Source organism: Canis lupus, chromosome 11 (assembly GCF_003254725.2).
Source record: "Canis lupus dingo isolate Sandy chromosome 11, ASM325472v2, whole genome shotgun sequence".
NCBI classification, from domain to species: domain Eukaryota; kingdom Metazoa; phylum Chordata; class Mammalia; order Carnivora; family Canidae; genus Canis; species Canis lupus.
In genome coordinates, this window is record NC_064253.1 from 20,413,269 (window position 1) to 20,432,599 (window position 19,331).

General features: G+C 46.1%; 1 protein-coding gene and 1 long non-coding RNA gene across 2 annotated transcripts; one reads left to right on the forward strand and one right to left on the reverse strand.

The window, feature by feature from the left end:
* The first annotated feature begins 12,152 nt into the window (after window positions 1-12,152).
* Window positions 12,153-15,315, forward strand: SOWAHA (sosondowah ankyrin repeat domain family member A). The gene has a single exon (XM_049116064.1). It carries the CDS (start codon window positions 12,183-12,185, stop codon window positions 13,890-13,892), a length of 1,710 nt encoding a protein of 569 aa, XP_048972021.1. The 5' UTR covers window positions 12,153-12,182; the 3' UTR covers window positions 13,893-15,315.
* Window positions 15,316-17,198: 1,883 nt separating this feature from the next.
* Window positions 17,199-17,553, reverse strand: LOC112650253 (uncharacterized). The gene is made up of 2 exons (XR_004803691.1): window positions 17,453-17,553; window positions 17,199-17,330 (listed from the first exon to the last, which is right to left on the reverse strand). It is a non-coding gene; the product is annotated as an uncharacterized LOC112650253 (long non-coding RNA).
* Window positions 17,554-19,331: the final 1,778 nt, after the last annotated feature.

The following is a 19,331-nucleotide window of genomic DNA, read 5'->3' on the forward strand; positions in this document are numbered from 1 at the left end:
AACCATAATGAATTGAAATACATCAAACACACTTAAGTCCATGACTAAAATTTTAAAAGTTCACAGGTTGCCTTTGGAAGATGCTAGGGACTCATTATTTTGAAAAATGGTAAATAAAGGGAATATATCCAACCTTTCCCATAGGAGCCTCAGGGTAACTAAATAGTAAATGAGGGGAAGTTTCTCTCTAATATAGAAATCTTTTAGCCATTAATTGAAAGAGTGACACCATGTTGCAACCCACAATAAAATAATGCACCTACACAAGGATCACTTGTGGCGACTCACATCATGATATGAGCCAAGTAGACACGATGTGCATCCTTTTGGGAATGCACAATACCACCTATGAAAGTGCCCCCAAAATAATCAAACTTGAATCTGATCAACAACCTCGATTTAATTACTAATTTCAAGGAAGTACGAGAGATAAAAGACCATGTCAAAAGTCAGGACAGGAATGCAATCAGCAAAATCCAGATTGCGGGAAATTTTACAAGAAAAACAAAACTAAAAAACAATTCTTTTTTCAACAAACAAACTGGAAGAGAGAAAAAAGGATGGTGGAACCATGGATTAAAAGACACGCAAGAGACACATCAAACAACTGCAATTGGATCCAATTCAAACAAGCAAACATTTATATATATCAAGGAAATCTGAATGCTGACTAGTAATGCTGACTAGTTATTTGATGATACTAAGAAATTATAGCTATTTTTTAGGTGTGTTAATAGTACAGTGATTATATTTTTTAAAAAGAGCCTGTACCAGAGCACCTGGGTGGCATCTGTCTTTTAAGCATCTGACTCTTGATTTCAGCTCAGGTCATGATCTCAGGGTAGTGAGACTGAGCCCCACGTTAGGCTCCATGCTGGGCATGGAGTCTGCTTAAGAGTCTCTCTCTTCTCTTTCTACCCTGCTTGCCCTATCCTCTCTCTCTCTCTCTCTCTCTCTCTAAAAAAAAAAACCCTAAAACAAAACAAAACAAAACAAAACAAAACTGTACCTTTTCAAAATAAATTCTAAAATATTTACTGGTAATTGCTATCTGGGATTTGATTTGCTTGAAAATAATCTAGGGGTGGTGAGAAGCAGCTAGGAGTACACATGATACAGGGTTGGCCATGGGTTGATAACTATTAGAGGTAGTTGATAGGGTATATGGGTTCATTGTATTATTTTCTCTCCTTTTACATGTGTTTGAAGTTTCCCATAACAAAAATGTAAAAAAAAAAAAAAATCATCCCCTGAACATTCTTTCTAAGGGAGTTACTCACTAGCACTCAATCGCGTGCTCTAGCAGTTACCAAGAGAAAAATCCAACATTCAGAAACAGTACATCTAATGGAGGGAGCAGTGAAAGGAAGTCTCATGATGGGAGCGCAGAGCTGTGCCCAAGCAGGGACAGCCTGGGCTGGCTTGACCAGAGATGTGGGGGGTTGGGGAGGGACTGACTAGAATAGGGAGTATGATCGATGGCTCGGGAAATTCACAGAACACAAACAAAGAAAAGACAGTGACATTTCCAGAAAAACAAAAAGCAGACAAGAACAGCAGAGTCAAATATGAAGCAAACTGAGACATAGCATAGACATGAGCTGCACTGAACAGTTTTTCGTGGTTATTCTAAAGTAAACAAACAACATTTTTTTTGTTGTTTTTGTTTTTTTGTTTTTGTTTTCTTGCCTTTTTAGAATCAACTTGGAAAAAATTTATGGGAGATTTCACTATGGTTAAATGGAAAATAAACATAATAAAAATGCATAAGGTACAGAATGGTTGGGGCAGAGAAGGTGGATGATAGGCTAGGAGCTCTAATGTTCCCATCTTACAAAGGGATAGGTTAATGGTAAACTTGTTCAAGATTGATAGGCAAGAAGTTAAGGTTTAAGTATACTTTTTGAAATTTCAAAACAAGCCTGAGGAGGAACTGCAAATAGTCTGGTAATGGAGAAGAGAGACAAAGGTAATAGAAGTCAATGAAACCTTATATATGCCCTACTATACTAGGATATTCAAGATTGATAAATCAAGAAGCTTCAGTATAAGCATACTATTTGGGGATATAGAGATAACCACCGGAAGTACAAGACTCAGAACTGCTGAAAATGTCTGTAGGAAGGAAGCCCAGGATGGGGAAGACTATGTTGGAGCACTACTGCTTTCCATGATAAGCTTCTCTGGGTATGTATTGCTTTGATCAGTAGCTACATTATAGGGGGTCTTGTGAGCCATTTAAAATAGTTTAGAGTTTTACACAGACAACCAGGTTATATGATTAGATCTGTGTTCTAATTGGACCCCTCTGGCTGCAGGCAGAGAATGGAATGGAGGCAAGCCAGAAGGTGGAGGTGTGAGGGAGTAGGGGCAGGGCAGGGCAGGAGGACAGCTGCAGATGTCCAGACTGATGATGGCCTGGCATAGGAACAGAGAGAGCTGGATGGATGGATTCAAGAGGTACTAAAGAAGGTTTGGAAGAATCATGCCAGCTGCGTGAGTGATGGTCCCTTTTACGAGCTGGAGAACCCTGGGGGTGGGGCAAGAGGGTTTGAGAAGAAGATAACCAGTTTAGTTTGGACACGTTCAGTTTGAGTCATCAAGGATGTGTGAGGCCTTTCATAGTCTGGCACCAACCACCCTCTCCAACCTGTTTCTGCACTCAGCAACCCTCTGCCATCCCTACCCCTGTTCTCTTATCACCCTGAGTTTCTTGCTGTTCCATAAGCATACTATATATATATATATGTCTTTGCTCATGCCAATGCTTCTGGTGAGAATGCCTTCCTTCTCCCTTCTCAGTCTGCAGTTTCTGATTATTACTCAGCTCACATTTCTTGTCTTCTCAGAAAACCTTCAGATTCTCCTAAGAAGTGCTCCATCCTCTGGGTGCCCCAGCATGCTAACAGATTTTGTCTAGCTCTGAGCACATCCTCCCATAAATCTCTTTTTCATATGTCTACTTTCCCTACCAGGCAATTGTTTCATAGGGGATAGGAACTGTCACCTATTATCCTTCAAGTTAGAAATATGAAGATATTTCACCTAGTTTGTCAACTCTCTCAGCTTGGTGATGACTACTTGGAATGCCATGTTGCAGATGATTTTGGACAAATGCAGGTGGTACAAGGTGTGGTGGGGTTCTGGGAAAGTAAAAGTCTGTCATGGGAGGAGAAGGAACAGGGAGGAACCAGGAGTTCATTGAATGAACTATCAAGAAACATCCCTCCCCAGGTGCCTGAGTGGCTCAATCTATAAAGTGTCTGACTCTTGATTTTAGCTCAGGTCATGATGTCAGGGTTGTGGGATAGAGCCCTGCATTGGGCTCTGTACTCAGCAGGGAGTCTGCCTGAGACTCTCTCTGCCCCAGTGTCCTCCCCCCATGCTCTCTCTCTGAATAAATAAAATCTTAAAAGATTTTGATAAAAAAAAAAGAACACCCCTCCCAAATGGAGTAAAAAGAATCTTCTGGCCTGCCATCTCATCACTTAGAATGCCTCACAGACTGAGGGGCCTACCTTGGGGTCTGGATAGCTTTATACTATCTGGGAATTTTTTCCTCCCAACATTTGACCTGGACACTAAGACTTTCCAATATGCAGCCACACCATGGGATTTAGTTGAGACATGCCTGGGCCAGATCCCTTCACAGCCCTGGGTCATCTGAGCCCTACAGACCTGAAGAAAGCCATTTCAGGATGCAATCTTCCAGTCCTGGAGGATTTGGATAAATCCTCCAGTTTTTTCTAACCTTCTCTATCAGTATCCTATAGCTGACATAACAAATTATCACATACAGTGTGACTTAAAACAACAGAAATGTATTTTCTCACAGTTCTGGAGACCAGAAATCTAAGACCCAGGCATGAGCAGGCTGCACTTCCCCAAATTCAGCAGGAAAGACTCCTGCCTTGCCTCTTTCAGCTTCTACTACCACCAGGCATTCCTTGGCTTCCTTGCCTGCATCGCTCCCATCTCTGGCTCTGTCTTAACATGACCTCCTTTTCTCTGTCTTCTCTTCTGTCTCTTATAAGGACACCTGTCATTGGATTTGGCACCCAACAGATAACTTGGGATGCTCTCATCTTGAGACCCTTAGTTTAATTTTATCCGTGATAACCCTTTTTCCAAATAAGGTCACTTTCATGAGTTCTGGGACATAGACATATCTCTTTTGGACGGCCACCATTCAATCCCCTACACCTCTACACCTTCTGAATGGAAAGTGACCAATAAGACACAGGATTTGATAATTTTGAGACATAAACAATTTCTTTTAATGAGGGCATAAACAATGTTCTTTAAAAATGTAGACAGAATAGTGAAAAACTATCACAAAGAAGCAGCAGAAAAAAAAAAAAAAAACCCAAGCCTCACTAACATTACCATGATTGTTTTTGTCTTCACTGTGACAGCCACACAGAAGGCTCTGTGCAGACTGTGGCCTTATTGTCTCTCCCCTGGAAAGTTTCTAAGGCCCAGTATGTTGAGCTCTGAAGACAGAAGAACATTGTGACATTTTGCCCAAAAGTTCCAGTTAAAAAAGAATGGATTCTTTTGCCCAGGAAATTCTATCATCATTGGTAAAGAAGAGAAAGATCGGGAAAGGATGGAGAGAGGAAGGAACCCAGCGCCAAGCTGCAGCTGAGGGTTTCTCTCTTTCTGAGAGAAATCCTCAATTGTCTGTGTTTTTGAGACTGGGTGGGGAAGTGGAACCTTTCCTCCTGCTGAGCACCACCAAGCACTTCTGTATTTTTTCCCTTGCTCTTGCTCCAGCCATTTCATCTGGAACTGAAGCCTGCAGGGTTAGTGTAGCTTGTGTTCTAGCCGTGCTATACTCACCTCCCTTCAATCCATATCTGAAAAGGTAACCAGAAGTTTATATTCAGAAAAGTCCAAAAAGAGCAGATCTCTTCTGGCCTCACTCCTCACTCTGGCAATAATGGGCCTCTTGAACCAAGGTAACCCACCGTAACATGTCCAAGTGGGTTACCCCCAGGTGGGAGCCAGCTTTATGGACAGTAACTGCCCCATTTTGCAAAGGAACAAAGTGATGAGAGTCACTGTCATGTGACAAGCTGTTACTGTTTCAGCATTATCAATAGTTATTGAGCACATTAAGTAACCACTGATTAGTTATTGAGGACAGCATCCTCTGAGCCCACTCTGAATCAGAAAAATCAAAGCAATGAAAGTCACTATCATGTGACAGATTGTCACCATTCCATCATTAGCAATATTTATGGAACACTTAGCATTATGTCCCAACAGGTGACACATAGCATCTCACTCCCAGGAGCCTGAGCCATCTCAGGAGTAGGAATATTGGAAATAATATAGGAAAAGGACCTGTGTTATCCTCGTTCCCATTTAGCAATTCTTGTGTTTCACTGATGCACAGTCAGATAAGTAAAGCCCATGCTGTTAATGACCTGTTCCCCAGACCACACAGCCTCAGAGGCAGGGTTCATCTTCCTGTTTCTTGCCCATTGTTCAGTGTCACCAATTATTACTCTGAGGACTGTTAATAAAACTGTTCACCATTTATTTAGCTGATAGTCTTGCAGCAGCAAGCAAGCAAGTAAGTCTTGAAGCAGCAAGCAAATCTTGAAGCAAGTGCTCAGCAAGCAAGCTGAGCACCTGGAACTAGCCCTTTGGCTGATTGTCCATCCCACAACCCACCTGTCACTTCCAACCACCACCCAACTGCACACCTCAGTTTGACTCCTCCCCCAACACATCCCCTCTAGAAGGGTCTCAACCAACGCATAACTTTCAGGCTCTGTATAACTTACTTCAAATTAGTTTATTTGGAGCTCTCTATTAATGAGCTCTTAGAATCACTGACTAGGAAATTGGATGAGTTTGTATCTATGAATTCTTTCTACCTTTAGCCATGTTGTTACATGGAAGGCAAGTTAAACATAATATATTACATAGTATACATAGTAGTATATATAGTACAAGAGTTCAGAGAAGATTTAAACTGTTTCCACCTGTCCATCTTTAAAGCCAGATGTTGGTGGATTTCTCATTTTCATACACTTGGTGCTGTCTTCTCAAAGCCCTCTTGAATGGGGAAGTCCATAGTGGAAGGGCTGTTTTGGGTTGCTGTTTTATTCACTCTGACCCAAGCAGGGACTCCACTTTATGATTAAGGAAATGGTTAAAATAGCACTTTGCAGGCCTCTGGAACTAAGCTCTCCTAATTTAGACACTGACTCCCTTGAAAATAAAAAGGAGTCCCAAAATGTCCCTCTGGGGGGGTAAACATATTTTTTAATCAAAACTCATCTATGAGAATAAAATGGCCAAGAAGGAATGACTAAAGGCAGAAAATGACCACATCTGCTCATGATTTGCCTACCATGGACAGTTTTCCGAGTGTCCACAGACTAGACCTACTGGTGCTCTAACAACCCACCAAGCACATCTGCAGAATCTGGTAAGCATCCTGAGAAATGGATCTCAGATATAATGAAGGATGTGGCACTTGTCACTAGGATTTAAATTTTTTTTTTATTTATGATAGTTACAGAGAGAGAGAGAGAGAGAGAGCGGCAGAGACACAAGCAGGCTCCACGCGCCGGGAGCCCGATGTGGGATTCGATCCCGGGTCTCCAGGATCGCGCCCTGGGCCAAAGGCAGGCGCCAAACCGCTGCGCCACCCAGGGATCCCGTCACTAGGATTTAGAAATAAAGATAGTCCCTCAACCTTGAAGAAAAGGGAACTATACAAGTCACAGGCATGAGAAAGAGGCCCTTTTTGCTCCCTCTGAGCTGGTAAGCAAGAACAAAACATGATTTATTCCGGAAGTCATGACTGCAAAAGCTTGCTATCTGGGCAAAGTCCCTTTACAGCCGTTCTGGGGAGACCATCGTCCTCATATCCTTGGAGCTCCTGCTGACTGGGACCCCAGACACTCTTCTTTACTGATGATGATGCATGGTGAGACACCAGGAGGCAGAGGAGCCAGACTGTGGTGGATGAAGCCTAATGTAAGGGGCCTATTCTTGTCCCATTATGGGGGCGAGACAGTCACAAACATGAAACATCCACTCTGGGTCTCTGTGGAGCCCAGACATAGAGTTCAAGGGATATTGTATGTTGGAATAGGCAACACAATATAACAAAACAAAACAAAACAATACATTATGGAATACAGAGCATGGGGGATTTAAAATTTTACATTTATTTTTAAATGTGGCTTTAAAAAATACAAAGGGCCATCTATGCTGACTTTCAAATTTAAGATACTGAGATAGAAGCAAACACTTGAAAGATAGGAAAAATGAGATAGATATGAGATTTGAGAGAAATGAGATAGAAAACAAATGTCTGTTGCTTCCTCCAAATTCAAGACACATAAAATTTTACCCTTGCTATAAATGTACATTTTATATTTGATTTTCCTAATATTTATGAGAAAACTACTGAGTCACTGGAAGAATTGATTTGATGGCCTCACTGTCAGGAGGGCACCGAACTTTAAAAGTAGCCTGGGGAATTGGATGTCATTGGCACACTTGCCCTGATGTTTGCCAAATTATAAATGCATCACTTAAAATATTAAAGTGGAGTATGTTCAGATGCACAAGTGTAAAGGTTTAAGCTAGACTTTTATATGAGTTTTCTCCTTATTAAACATTCAGAACATCGCTTCTAAGTAATTGGTGAGCTAATTTTAAATGGTAAATGAGTACAAATTAGTATTGGGCTCAGCCAATAATAAACTGTGACCTTGGTTACATTGCTTTGTATAGCTCAGAGCGTGAGGCCTGTCAAGCACTGTCAATAAACTTTGCTTGTACCAGCAACTCCTTTTCAATCAGTATTTAATCCGTTGTCTATTCTTGGTGATCACAGTCAGAACGAGTTCAAACCGCATAAGTCAGTAATGATCTTTAACAGAGGGTTCTTCTCCCGCCTCCTCTTAGAGAGAGGAGGCAGTAACAAAATTCCAGCTCGATTGAGGCTCCACTTCCTATGAGATCACAGAATAATTTTTCTGAGGCACCAGCAATTTGTCATATGAAAAGTAGCTATGGAAATGAAAATCACAACGAAGGGAACGTGACTAAAAATGAAAACAGGCAGTATAATGCAAATTCTGCTTCTGAAATAGCTTTGGCATCTATTCCTATCTTTCTGCCCTGCTGCCGTAGCTCATTGTCTCTGTCTCTCCCAAGGACGTGCCATCACCTCCAGCAGTGCCACTCCTCCATCCCTTCACCACACATGCATCAGTTATAGCAGGCAGGCCGCAAAGCAGCATGGGTTATAAAATAATGGGTGCTCTAATGCCACCTGCACTGAACAAATACATGGCTGTGTTTATACCTAGGGAGGTAGATAAAAAGCTTCATAGAATAAGCCAACAAATATTAGGAATGCTTCTCAAACATGTGATCTATTTTGTTAATTTGGAAATTATTGGAATTTGGGAAAACATAATCATGAATTCTATAATCAAAAAATAATTAGGGGCACCTGGGTGGCTCGGTCAGTTAAGCGTCTGCCTTTAGCTAGGGTCATGATCCCAGAATTCTGGGATCTAGCCCTGCTTAGGGCTCTCTGCTCAGGAGGGAGTCTGCTTCTCCTTCTCCCTCTGGTCTTGCTCTCTCTCTTTCTCTCTGTCTCGAATACATGCATGCGCCTGCACATGCCCTTGTACTCTAATAAATAAAATCTTAAAAAAAAAAAAAAAGAAAATTAAAATATATCGAGAACTGATGGTTACCAGAGGGGAGGTGGGTGGGAGAATAGGTGAAATAGGCGATGGGGATTAAGTAGGGCACTTTTGATGAGTATCAAGTGATGTATAGAACTGTTGAATCACTATATTGTACACCTGAAACTAATACAACACTGTATGTTAACTAATGGAATTAAAATCTTAAAGAAATGAACCCATCATTTTTGGAGAACAAAGAAAAGAAAAAAGAATTGAAGCTACTTTTTAAAAAGAAAAAAGAAAGCAAGCATTCCACAGCAATCTACTGCAAACAGGATAAAGTGCAAAGTATAATTTAAGGTCCTCTATCCATGACCCCAGATTACTTCCCTGACATTATCTTCTGTACCTCTAACACGTAACTTAAACAGAAAACACACTAGACTGTTTACCCTGAATTCAGTCTTCACTGTCCAACTTGCAAACCCTTGCCTATCTTGTGCATATGCAAATTCGGCCTGCCTCCTGAAGACTTCCTCATGGGTCTTTTAGAAGCTGTGCACTGGTAAGCCTGCAGAGCATTGATTTCATCTGAATGTAACATAATTAACTGTTTTTCTCTCTTCCACTAAGCAGTAAGCTCTCCACAGGCAGGTTGCGCCTTCTCCCCTGAGCACCTGGCTCACTGCTTTGCACCCAAAGATAGTCAATAGATGTTTGTTGAAATAGATCATAGAAGTGAGGAGGATGGGCAGCCTGGGTGGTTCAGCGGTTTAGCGCGGCCTTCAGCCCAGGGCGTGATCCTGGAGACCCAGGATCGAGTCCCGCTTTGGGCCCCCTGCATGGAGCCTGCTTCTTCCTCTGCCTGTGTCTCTGCCACGCTCTCTCTCATTAATAAATAAAATCTTAAAAAAAAAAAAAAAGAGGAGGAGGATGCCCCTGGGGCAGCTGCAGAAGACTTTGCAAGGGTGCGATTTGAGTTGGATTTGAAGAAAAGGTAATATTCAGACATAAATGATAGCTGATTACAGTTATCATTGCATGATTAAAAGCACAGGGACTTCTTCAAGGGCATTGTTATCATTCTGATGTAGACTGCTTAATATTACAGAGTAAGTTGATCCTACACGTTCTCCTTTAAATGGGAGATGTATCTTCATATTTTGAACTAGCATTCTTAAGCTACAAGGATACAGTATTTACAATAAAAAAAACTAGTCATCAATAAAATTAAAAGGCAAATGACAAACTGGGAAAATCTGGACAATGTATATAATAAAAGGTTAATAACTACATATCAACAGGAAGATATTAATGGATAAAGGGGGGGAAAGGTAAATCAAAAAGAAAAAATCCAAATAGACAATAAATAAGTGGGGGGAAGTTTAACATCACTAGTAATAAAAAGTAGAGTGAGCTACAACTTTTCACCTTCCAAACTGACAAATTAAAAGATGCTACTCAATACCATTGAGGGAAAGACAAGGTACTTTTACAGGACTGTAACTTTTCTGGAAAACAATCTAGCGTTAAGTTTCAAGAGTTTTGAAAAGAATTCCCTCTGACCTAGTAATTCTACTGGTAGGATTCTATCCTAAGGAATTAATCAGAAATGTGCACAAAGTTTTATATATGAGCACCACTATTCACAAGAATTAAAAACTGGAAACAATTTAGACTACTAACTATAAGAAAATAAGCGTAATACTATATTTATCTGATGCTATAGTAAAAATCATATATATTTAAAGAATAGATATTGTCATTGAGGAAAATGCTCACAATATAATAAAAAGTGGGAGAAAAAAGATTAAATCGTATGCATTTAAGGACTGAAGACAGAAATTGCCCTGGGAAATGGGATTGGGAAAAGGATGGCCTTTCACATTTTACTGTTTTCTTTTTTGTTTTGGTCATTAATAGTGGTATAATCATTGCTATACAATTTGAATGCTTACTTTGGGCCAAGCGTTGCTTTAAGTCTCTTGTGTTTATTTTCTTAATTCTCACAACAATCTGATGAGGTAGGCATTATTATCATCCCCACTTTATAGATAAGAAAACTGAGGCACAGAGAGGTCAATCAAGTAAGCCAAGGTAGAGCTATGATTCGAGTGTGCAATTATGATCCCAGGCTTATTCTCTTAAACTACTAAGAAATGGTACCTCTGATTATATACTTGTAGTAAGGTGTTTGTAAGTTAAGAAACTGATCCCATTTTTCGCCCCTGGTGGTTTACTCAGCCAAAAAGCTTCTTCTCCTACCTAGCTGCATAACTACCTGATCTCTTCAAGTCCTTAGTCCTTATATAATTGGGACCTTCAAATGAGTCGTGCCCTGAACACAAGGTGCAAAATTGCAATCTGACCCCCCTGTCTTACTGTTTTAATTTTCCATTGTATTTATCTAGCATATTACAGAATTTTCAGATTCACCATATTATTTCCATTCCCCCTTCCCTGCCACGTGAGCTCCACTGGATTAGGGGTTTTTATCTCTCTTGCTAACTGATGTATTACAGCCGGAAAAGGTACTGGCCCAAATTAGGTGCTCAACAAATATTTGTGTCTTAAATGAAAAAATTTAAATATAGCATGATTACCATTTCGCTTTTTATTCTAAAACAAAAAACATGTATGCACGTGTGTATGGAAGGAAGAAGAAAAATATTTCAAAATGTTAATGGTGATTTCAAGTGATAGTTCTCCTTTGTATCTTTCTGTGGTTTTATTTTCAAACTTCCATGTGAAAATGTACTATCTCATCATGAAACAACTGCTTTTTTAAAACATCCCTTCTAAACCTTGGGTAACATGCATGGCCACTGTCTCAGCTGCAAATTGCAAGATGCCCTTTCCCTGTGCGAAACGCGGTCAACGCAGTCGACAATCGGAGCGGTATCGATGAACAAATAATTGCTGTTAAATAACCTCCCGGTATTCTTGTGGTGGCGAGCTATTCCTTAAGGAAAGAAAAAGCGTCGCCTCTCCCGGTCGACCACGGCATCCCTGGGGAGCACACCCACCTGGCAACCGGGCGCCCGCTGAAGCGTGGCACTGCGCCTTTAATTCCCGGGTGGGGGAGGGGGCGGCGGATAATTTCCGCTCCCCCCTCCCGCCGCGGTCCCGGTGGCAGCTGTCACCTGTAAGGGAGCACCGAGCACGGGGGATGGAGCCCGGCGCCCATCGGACGCAGTACGAAGGCAGAAACCTACCCCGGAGGCGGTGGGTGCACGATGCGGCCCCCCGCACCTTCCTCCAGGAGGCCCCCGGGCGGCACGGCGCGGGCGTGACCAAGGTCCAGCTTCAGGGACACGCCCGTCGCGCCTCGGTGGAAACGGTCGGGTGAGCCTGGCCGGGGAGGACGTGGCCCCCGGAGCCCCCCGCTCCCGCCCCCGCCCCCGCCCGTCCCAGCGGCCGCCGCGGCGTGCACCTGCCCCTGCCGGCAGCCGGGAGCGCGGGGCGCGGGGGCGCGGCGGCCCGGGCCCCCGCGGGGCTGCGCTGACCATGGCGCTGGCCGCCGCCGCCGCCGCCGCCGCCGCCGGGGTGAGCCAGGCGGCCGTGCTGGGCTTCCTGCTGGAGCACGGCGGCCAGGTGCGCAGCTGCGACCTGCTGAGCCGCTTCAAGCCCCTGCTGGAGGCCGGCGACCCGCGCGGCCGCGCCGCCCGCAGGGACCGCTTCAAGCAATTCGTCAACGACGTGGCGGTGGTGAAGGAGTTGGACGGCGTCAAGTTCGTGGTGCTGAAGAAGAGACTGCGGCCCCGGCAGGCGGCGCGGGCCCTGCCCCCGGGCGACCCCGGCGACCCCCGGAGCACCCCCGTCTCGCCCCGGGAAGCGCCTGGCGCGGGGGCTCCATCCCCGGCCGCGCCGCCGCCGCAGCAGCCGGGGGCACCACGCGAGCACGCGGCCCTGCCCTTGGAGCCGCAGGACGCCTCTGGGCCCGCTCAGCCCCCCGCGGAGCCCGCGGAGCCCCCGGCGGGTCCCGCCCAGCCATCGGGGGGTGCCCCCGGGCCCCGGGTCCCAGCCGTTGAGCTAGCCCTGGCCCCCGAGGGGCTCTCTGCAGACGCGGCCGCGCCGCCCAGCCCGCTGTCGGGGGAGCCCCCGCCCCACGCCGCGGCGCCGGACGCGGAACCTGGGCGCGGCCCGACGGCCGAGGCGCCGCCGCCCCCCAAGCCCTGCATGCTGCCCGTGCGCTGCGTCCCGGGCCCCGCCGCGCTCCGGATCCGGGCCGAGGAGCAGGGCCTGCGGCGGCAGCTGTCGGAGGAGCCGAGCCCGCGCAGCTCCCCGCTGCTGCGGCGGCGGCTGTCGGTGGAGGAGGCCGGCCTGGGCCTGGGCCTGGGCCTGGGCCTGGGCCTGGGCCTCGGCCCCGGCCCGGGCCGCTCCCCGCACCTGAGGCGCCTGCCGCGCGCAGGCCCGCGCCTGCTAAGCCCGGACGCGGAGGAAGTGCCCGCCGCGCCGCCGCCGCCGCCGCCGCCCGCCGTGCCCCTGGAGCCCACGGAGCACGAGTGGCTGGTGCGGGCGGCGGGGGGCTGCTGGACCCACCAGCTGCACGGGCTGCTGCTGCGCGACAGCGGCCTGGCGGCCAAGCGCGACTTCATGTCGGGCTTCACGGCCCTGCACTGGGCCGCCAAGAGCGGCGACCGCGAGATGGCGCTGCAGCTGGTGGAGGTGGCGCGCCGAGGGGGCGCGCGGGTGGACGTGAACGCGCGCTCGCACGGCGGCTACACGCCGCTGCACCTGGCCGCCCTGCACGGCCGCGAGGACGCCGCCGTGCTGCTGGTGGTGCGCCTGGGCGCGCAGGTGCACGTGCGCGACCACAGCGGGCGGCGCGCCTACCAGTACCTGCCGCCCGGCGCCTCGTACGCGCTCCGCCGCCTCCTCGGCGACCCCTGCCTTCCAGGCTCTGCCGACGCCGACGCCACCGCGGCCGGCAGTGGCTCCCACGCGGCCCGGCGCCCGGTGCAGGTGGCCGCCACCATCCTCAGTTCCACCACCAGCGCGTTCCTGGGCGTCCTGGCCGACGACCTGATGCTCCAAGACCTGGCTCGAGGCATGAGGAAGTCGGGCTCCCTTAGCAAGTTCTTGGGTGCCTCGCCCACAGCTCCACGGAAAAAGACGAAGACCCGCAGCGGCCTGCCGGCTTTCCCAGAACTCTCTCGCCGACCTACTCCCGGGCCCCTGGCTGGGCTCGTGCCCAGTCTCCCGCCCCCAACCTGACGGTCCCTGAGGCCCGGCTCGGTTGATGTAACCCGGCCTGCCCCTCACAGCCGCTCAGCACCGTCTCCAGCTGCGCGCAGTGCAGCCTGTTCTAGCTCCCGCCCGAGGCTTGACCTGCCTCTGGAGATGGGAGTCAAGACGTCAGGGAGAGCCTTCTATAAAGAACTCCAGAAATCAGTCTTGAATATTGGGTCAGAGTTAAGGGCCCCCGAACGAGTGAACTCGATGCCTCTGCAACCACACACTCCCAAGCCAGAACTAGAGCAAGGGTCTCTTTAAACGTGTTCTGTTGGACTGTCAGCTTTAAGATATCCAGTGGTTTTGTAATTTGCTGCCTTTATCCTGTTTTTAAATTAAAATGAGGTAAAACAACTTTCATAATAACCTTTTGAAATTATATTTTTCCATTTTTAGGCAAAATGCTCATTTTCAATCTTTTGCTGAGTATTTTGGAATTCTATTAAAAAACAAACAGGTGATCATGATCTAAAGGAAAGTAGTCCCAACCAACAAAACCCTTAAACGTTTATCTACCTCATTTTAGGCGATTCTAGAGAGACTTGAACACAGAATGTGATCATTGTGAATGTAATTCATTTCAGTTGTACTGTGAATGCTAACTATTAGGAAACAAGTGCATCTGGGGAGTAAGAATGATTTAACAGTGAGAGAAAGGAGACATTTTGGCAAATACTTGCAATTTCTGGTTGTCTTTATGATGAAATATAAACTGTCTTCGGCACTAGTGGGTGATTATTTTGATTTGGCATGAATATTTAATTTTTTAAGTATGATTTACTTGTGAATGCACCATTGTGCCATGTTTCTGAATCTTGTTTTCCAATCTGGATGCGCCTTTCAATGCAGTAGGTGAATATTTAAAGAACAACAACATGTCATAGCATTATACCAGAAAAATAATTGGTTAAATAAAAGTAGATACACTTAAAGAGCAACTATTTTATATGAAGATTCTATAGAAACAAAAAATATATCCACTTTTAAAAGCCATCTGAAAGCAAACCACTTATTCCAAAATAGCAAATACAGAATTCTTTGCTTAGTGACCTTTCAGGGATGACTTAACTTCTCTGGACCTTTGATCCTATCTGTAATGGAGAAGGTTTGCTATTACCAAGAGGTACCAGGTTCAACCCACTCTAACTATAAGGTCTCTTTTTCTGTTTTAAAGATGGGGACTCTGTTTGCTCAACCAGCCTTTTTTTTAATATCATATTGTGGTCATGCTCTGCTTTTGCAAATCGTGTTTGCATGTCATTAGTTATATCAAATAGTTTTTGTGGCACAGGGGAGTGTGTTTTCTCCCTTCCATATATATCCTGTGTGACATTATTTAAGGCAGCCCTTAATGGAATGTTTTGATTTAAGCACTAAAATAAACAAGTCTCCCATTTTGTTCTTACTTGTGTGGTAATGTCTTTCCCTTAAACATTCTACAGCCCTTACTACTGTATTTTTCTTGTCTTTTTATTTACTTAATTTCTTCAGTTCTTCCTCATCCTCTTCTGCCTCTTCCAGGCATTCTGTTATTGAAAGAGTTTGGAATGATCTGCTAAATAAAGGCAGCATCCACACACGGATATAGTATCCAAAAAAAAAAAAAAAAAAACAACAGATGAATGTAGGCCCTGATCTGACCCTTTCCTTCCCACCTTCCTTGCCTGGAACTCTTGCTAAGCTGCATAAATTATTTAAAAATGCAAATTAAATCTGCCTCTGCAGAAAAAAAAAATTGTAGGAGGCAATAATTATAGCAGTCTCAGTTGCTGAAGGTCTAGAAGACAGAATAAAATATTAGAGATTTTCCATGGTAAGAGAGAGGCTTGACTGAGACAGGATAACAAAGGTCACAAACAGAGGTATGACCTGCCTTGAGAAAAACAAAATCTAAACCAGGAGAGTAGTAATAACAATAACTAATGTTTACTGCACACTTAAATCAGAGGAGGGTTACTTAAACTGCCAGAAGAATCTCTGTGTTTCAGAAGGGCATGCTGCAAGCCTTCCAAGTGAAGTAAAACATTTGGCAAGAGTTTAGGATCAATAAGCCTAAAACTTAGGTATTAGAAACCATCATTTTTTCCTTTCAGGTCAAGATGTTCCAGAACTATAAGTCAGTCAGAAGTTATACTTTGATATGTATATGGAAAGTTTTCAAGAACTACATATTGCCTAGCGGGAGGTACACCTGTGAGGGGTATTTTCAACAAATGACAAAATAAAAGAAGAGAAAGAAAAGAAAAGAAAAGAAAAAGAAAAATTGTTTCTAATTTAAGGCAATTTAGCTGGCTAGAATTGTCATGGAGAAGAGAATCACTCCTTTTAATGGGGGAGAAGTTAATTGTTATATAGATGTGTATGAGTCATCTAGAACAAACTTTTAAATAAAGGTTTATACTTCCTTTAAAGGAGGTTGGAGGTTATTCTAGAACATGTCACACCTAATGGAGACCAGGATATGGGTGATGCACATATGGCCTGTGTTTATTAAGTGCCAAGTACAGTTTTAACCACTGTGCAGGTATTAACCTCAACCTTACAAGGTATGTCCTGATAGTATCTGGAATTTAAAGTGAGGGAATGGAAGCCTCAAGAAACTATGAGTACCTTGTCCAGGATTCACAGCTATAACTGTCACAGATGGGATGGCCTCCTGATTCTCTTTTCCCTGACAGTGTCCTGCTGCAGAAAAGCAAGGTGGCCTCATCTCAGCCCTTACTCATCTAGTGACCTTAGGCAAGTCATCCAGTTCTCCAGACTCTATCTCCCTCCTCCGTGGGTGGTAGGACTGCAGCATCTATCCTACAGGCTGTGAGGAGGATAGAGCACAGGGAGGGAGTACCTAGGGCTCCTTGAGAACTGCAACACCATCTTGAAATACTACCACGGTGCCCAATTGGTCCCATTGGGGTTTGTGGCCTCAGTACCAAAACCAAATAGCTCTCATCTGTAGCTTGGCTTTACACGATCACCATTCTTATAATCACTAACCATGTTAGTATTTGTATACATAAATAACAATGGACTGGGGAGGGGATGTAGTCCCAACAAAGGGAGATTATTTCATGTTCTGTATATCACTTCAGTTAAAAATAGACATCACCATGTCTTTCTTAACATTCCTCTAGCATACGTACCCCTGTCTTCTGAACCTAAACAGGTCATCCAGCCAGCTGAGCTGAAAGCACTCCTCAACACAGTTATAAAGCTGGGCCCTCTCTGGACCCATATTTGACCCCCCCTTTTTGGGCCATTTCCTGGAAGAAATTATTTGGCCTTTCATAATAGTTTGATAAATAGACTTTTTATTGCTCTCCACATAGCTTTTTGCCTTGAACCTCTGTCCTGGCCTTACCCTTCCAGAACTGCCACACCTCTGGACTTGAACCTGTGAAGCCCAGGTGGTCTCAGTCGTTTCTGTAGGGAAGAGATAAAAAGGAGAAGGTCCCGATGTCTCCTCCGGGGGGGGGGGGGGGACCCACCATTTTCCTAGGGGGTAGGTGATGCTGATTTAAGTTTCAACGACAACCGATAAGCACCTGCCCTGCCCGTAGCCAGGATGTGACGGTAACACTGCGGGGTCCTTGAGAGCATTTGCTTTAGAGCAGTCGCCGGCCCCCACCTCTTCCTCCTCCTGCCCCCACGCTCCCCTTTCACCTCGTCTCTCGGCGGCGCTCGAGCACACGTGACCCACATTGCCACCCAGGCTCCCGATTCACACGTGAACGAACAGCAGCGCGTTGCGCTCCGGCGAGGATCCCTGAGGTTTACAGCAGCCGCTCCCGCAGGTGCGTGGTGCGCGGAACGCGCTGTTCCAGACAGAGCGGGCGCCGCCGAACGCTGCTTCCCTGTTCGGTTTCCAATTGACAGTCTGAAGGTAAAAAGTACTCTAATTAAATCCATATTAGGAGGAGCAGCGGGGGCGGGGCGCGGCGAGCGCGGGAGGTGGCCACGCGGCCGCCCGTTGCCTAGCAACAGCGCCAGCCAAAGCCTCCCCTCCGCCAAAACCCGGAGGGCCGCGCGGCGGGCAGCGGGGATGCGGGCGGAATCAGCAGGCGGGGGCACCTGTGGCTTTGAGGAGGTGGAGGCAGAAACCCCAACAGAGACCCATGAAACCCTCTTTTCCACCCTCGGAGACTAAGTAAGGCTCTTTTTGATACTGATACTCCAGATCAACGCCCCCGGCTTCCCTCCTCCCCCACTTCGCATTAACCAACAACTTTCCAGCGAAGGCCTGGTGGCAAAGGAAGGCAAGCCAGCCTCGCCGTGGCTGGCTGGACGGAATTTGTTTCCAACAGAAGCAAAAAGGCTCACATCGAGTCTTCAGGCCTAACTAGCACTGCTCTGCACGGAAGGCAAAGCCCCTGGGGTTAGCCCAGAGGGCCTACTGGGCTGGGGAGGAGGCCACGGTGAAGCGTAGGAGCCTTCATCACAAGGAGAACAGTGCCCTCTGCTGGCAGCGTCCTGGAGGGTGGAATTCACCGGGCTTCTGGCACCTGCCCACACAGCACCACCAAGTCTGAGTCTGGAGCCGCCTGGGTGGTTCAGTGGGTTAAGGTCGCCTTCAGGTCAGGTCATGATCTCAGGGTCCTGAAATAGAGCCCCTTACGGGGCTACCCGCTCAGTGGGGAGTCTGCTTCTCCCTCTTCCTCTGCCCCTTCCCATGCTCTCTCTGTGCTCTAATAATCTTAAAAAAAAAAAAAAATCTTAGTCTATGGCATCAATACTGAACACCTGTGGTGCTCATTCTTGCACTCTGATGTTATAATGGTGTGGAAAGGACATTAAATGGGGCAGGAAGAACACAGAGGCACGATGAAAGGGGGGGTGCAGGAGGTGTGGCCCTACTCTCCCCATCTGATAAGGACAAGCACAGGAACCTCATAATTCCCCCATGGAAAAACCCAGCACAGAACCAAAGTGCAGTTTAGCAGGACCACAGCAGACAGTGCTCCTCAAGCCCATCCAAGGCTGGAAGTGCTTTGTCTGAACAGCACACAATTTCTATTGGCCTAACTGATGACTGTTGTTTTTCCAAGAATATCACACTGGGAGAATGAGTGTGGCGGGGGAGGCTGTACAGGGCAAAAGGCAGAAATAAGTTTATTCCATCCGGACTATCTCAAAGAGAGCTGCCCTGCTAGGCTGAGGACTGTGGAGTGGAGGCCCCGCCCACAGCATTCAAAGGAGAAAAGGCAAAAGCATAATGTTAGAACCCGCAACTGCCTCAGCAGGAGTCCCATATGTTTTTTATAAAAAGGCACAATGTTAGCATTGTTCTGTGCTCAATAGTTCGACTGTTGGAACTAATGCTTTTGGTATGAATACAACCATTTAAAATTCCCAACCAGTTGCACTTAGTGACAATACGCATCAGAAAACAAGCCCAGAAGCAGAGATTTCTCACTTTGGGGTCAG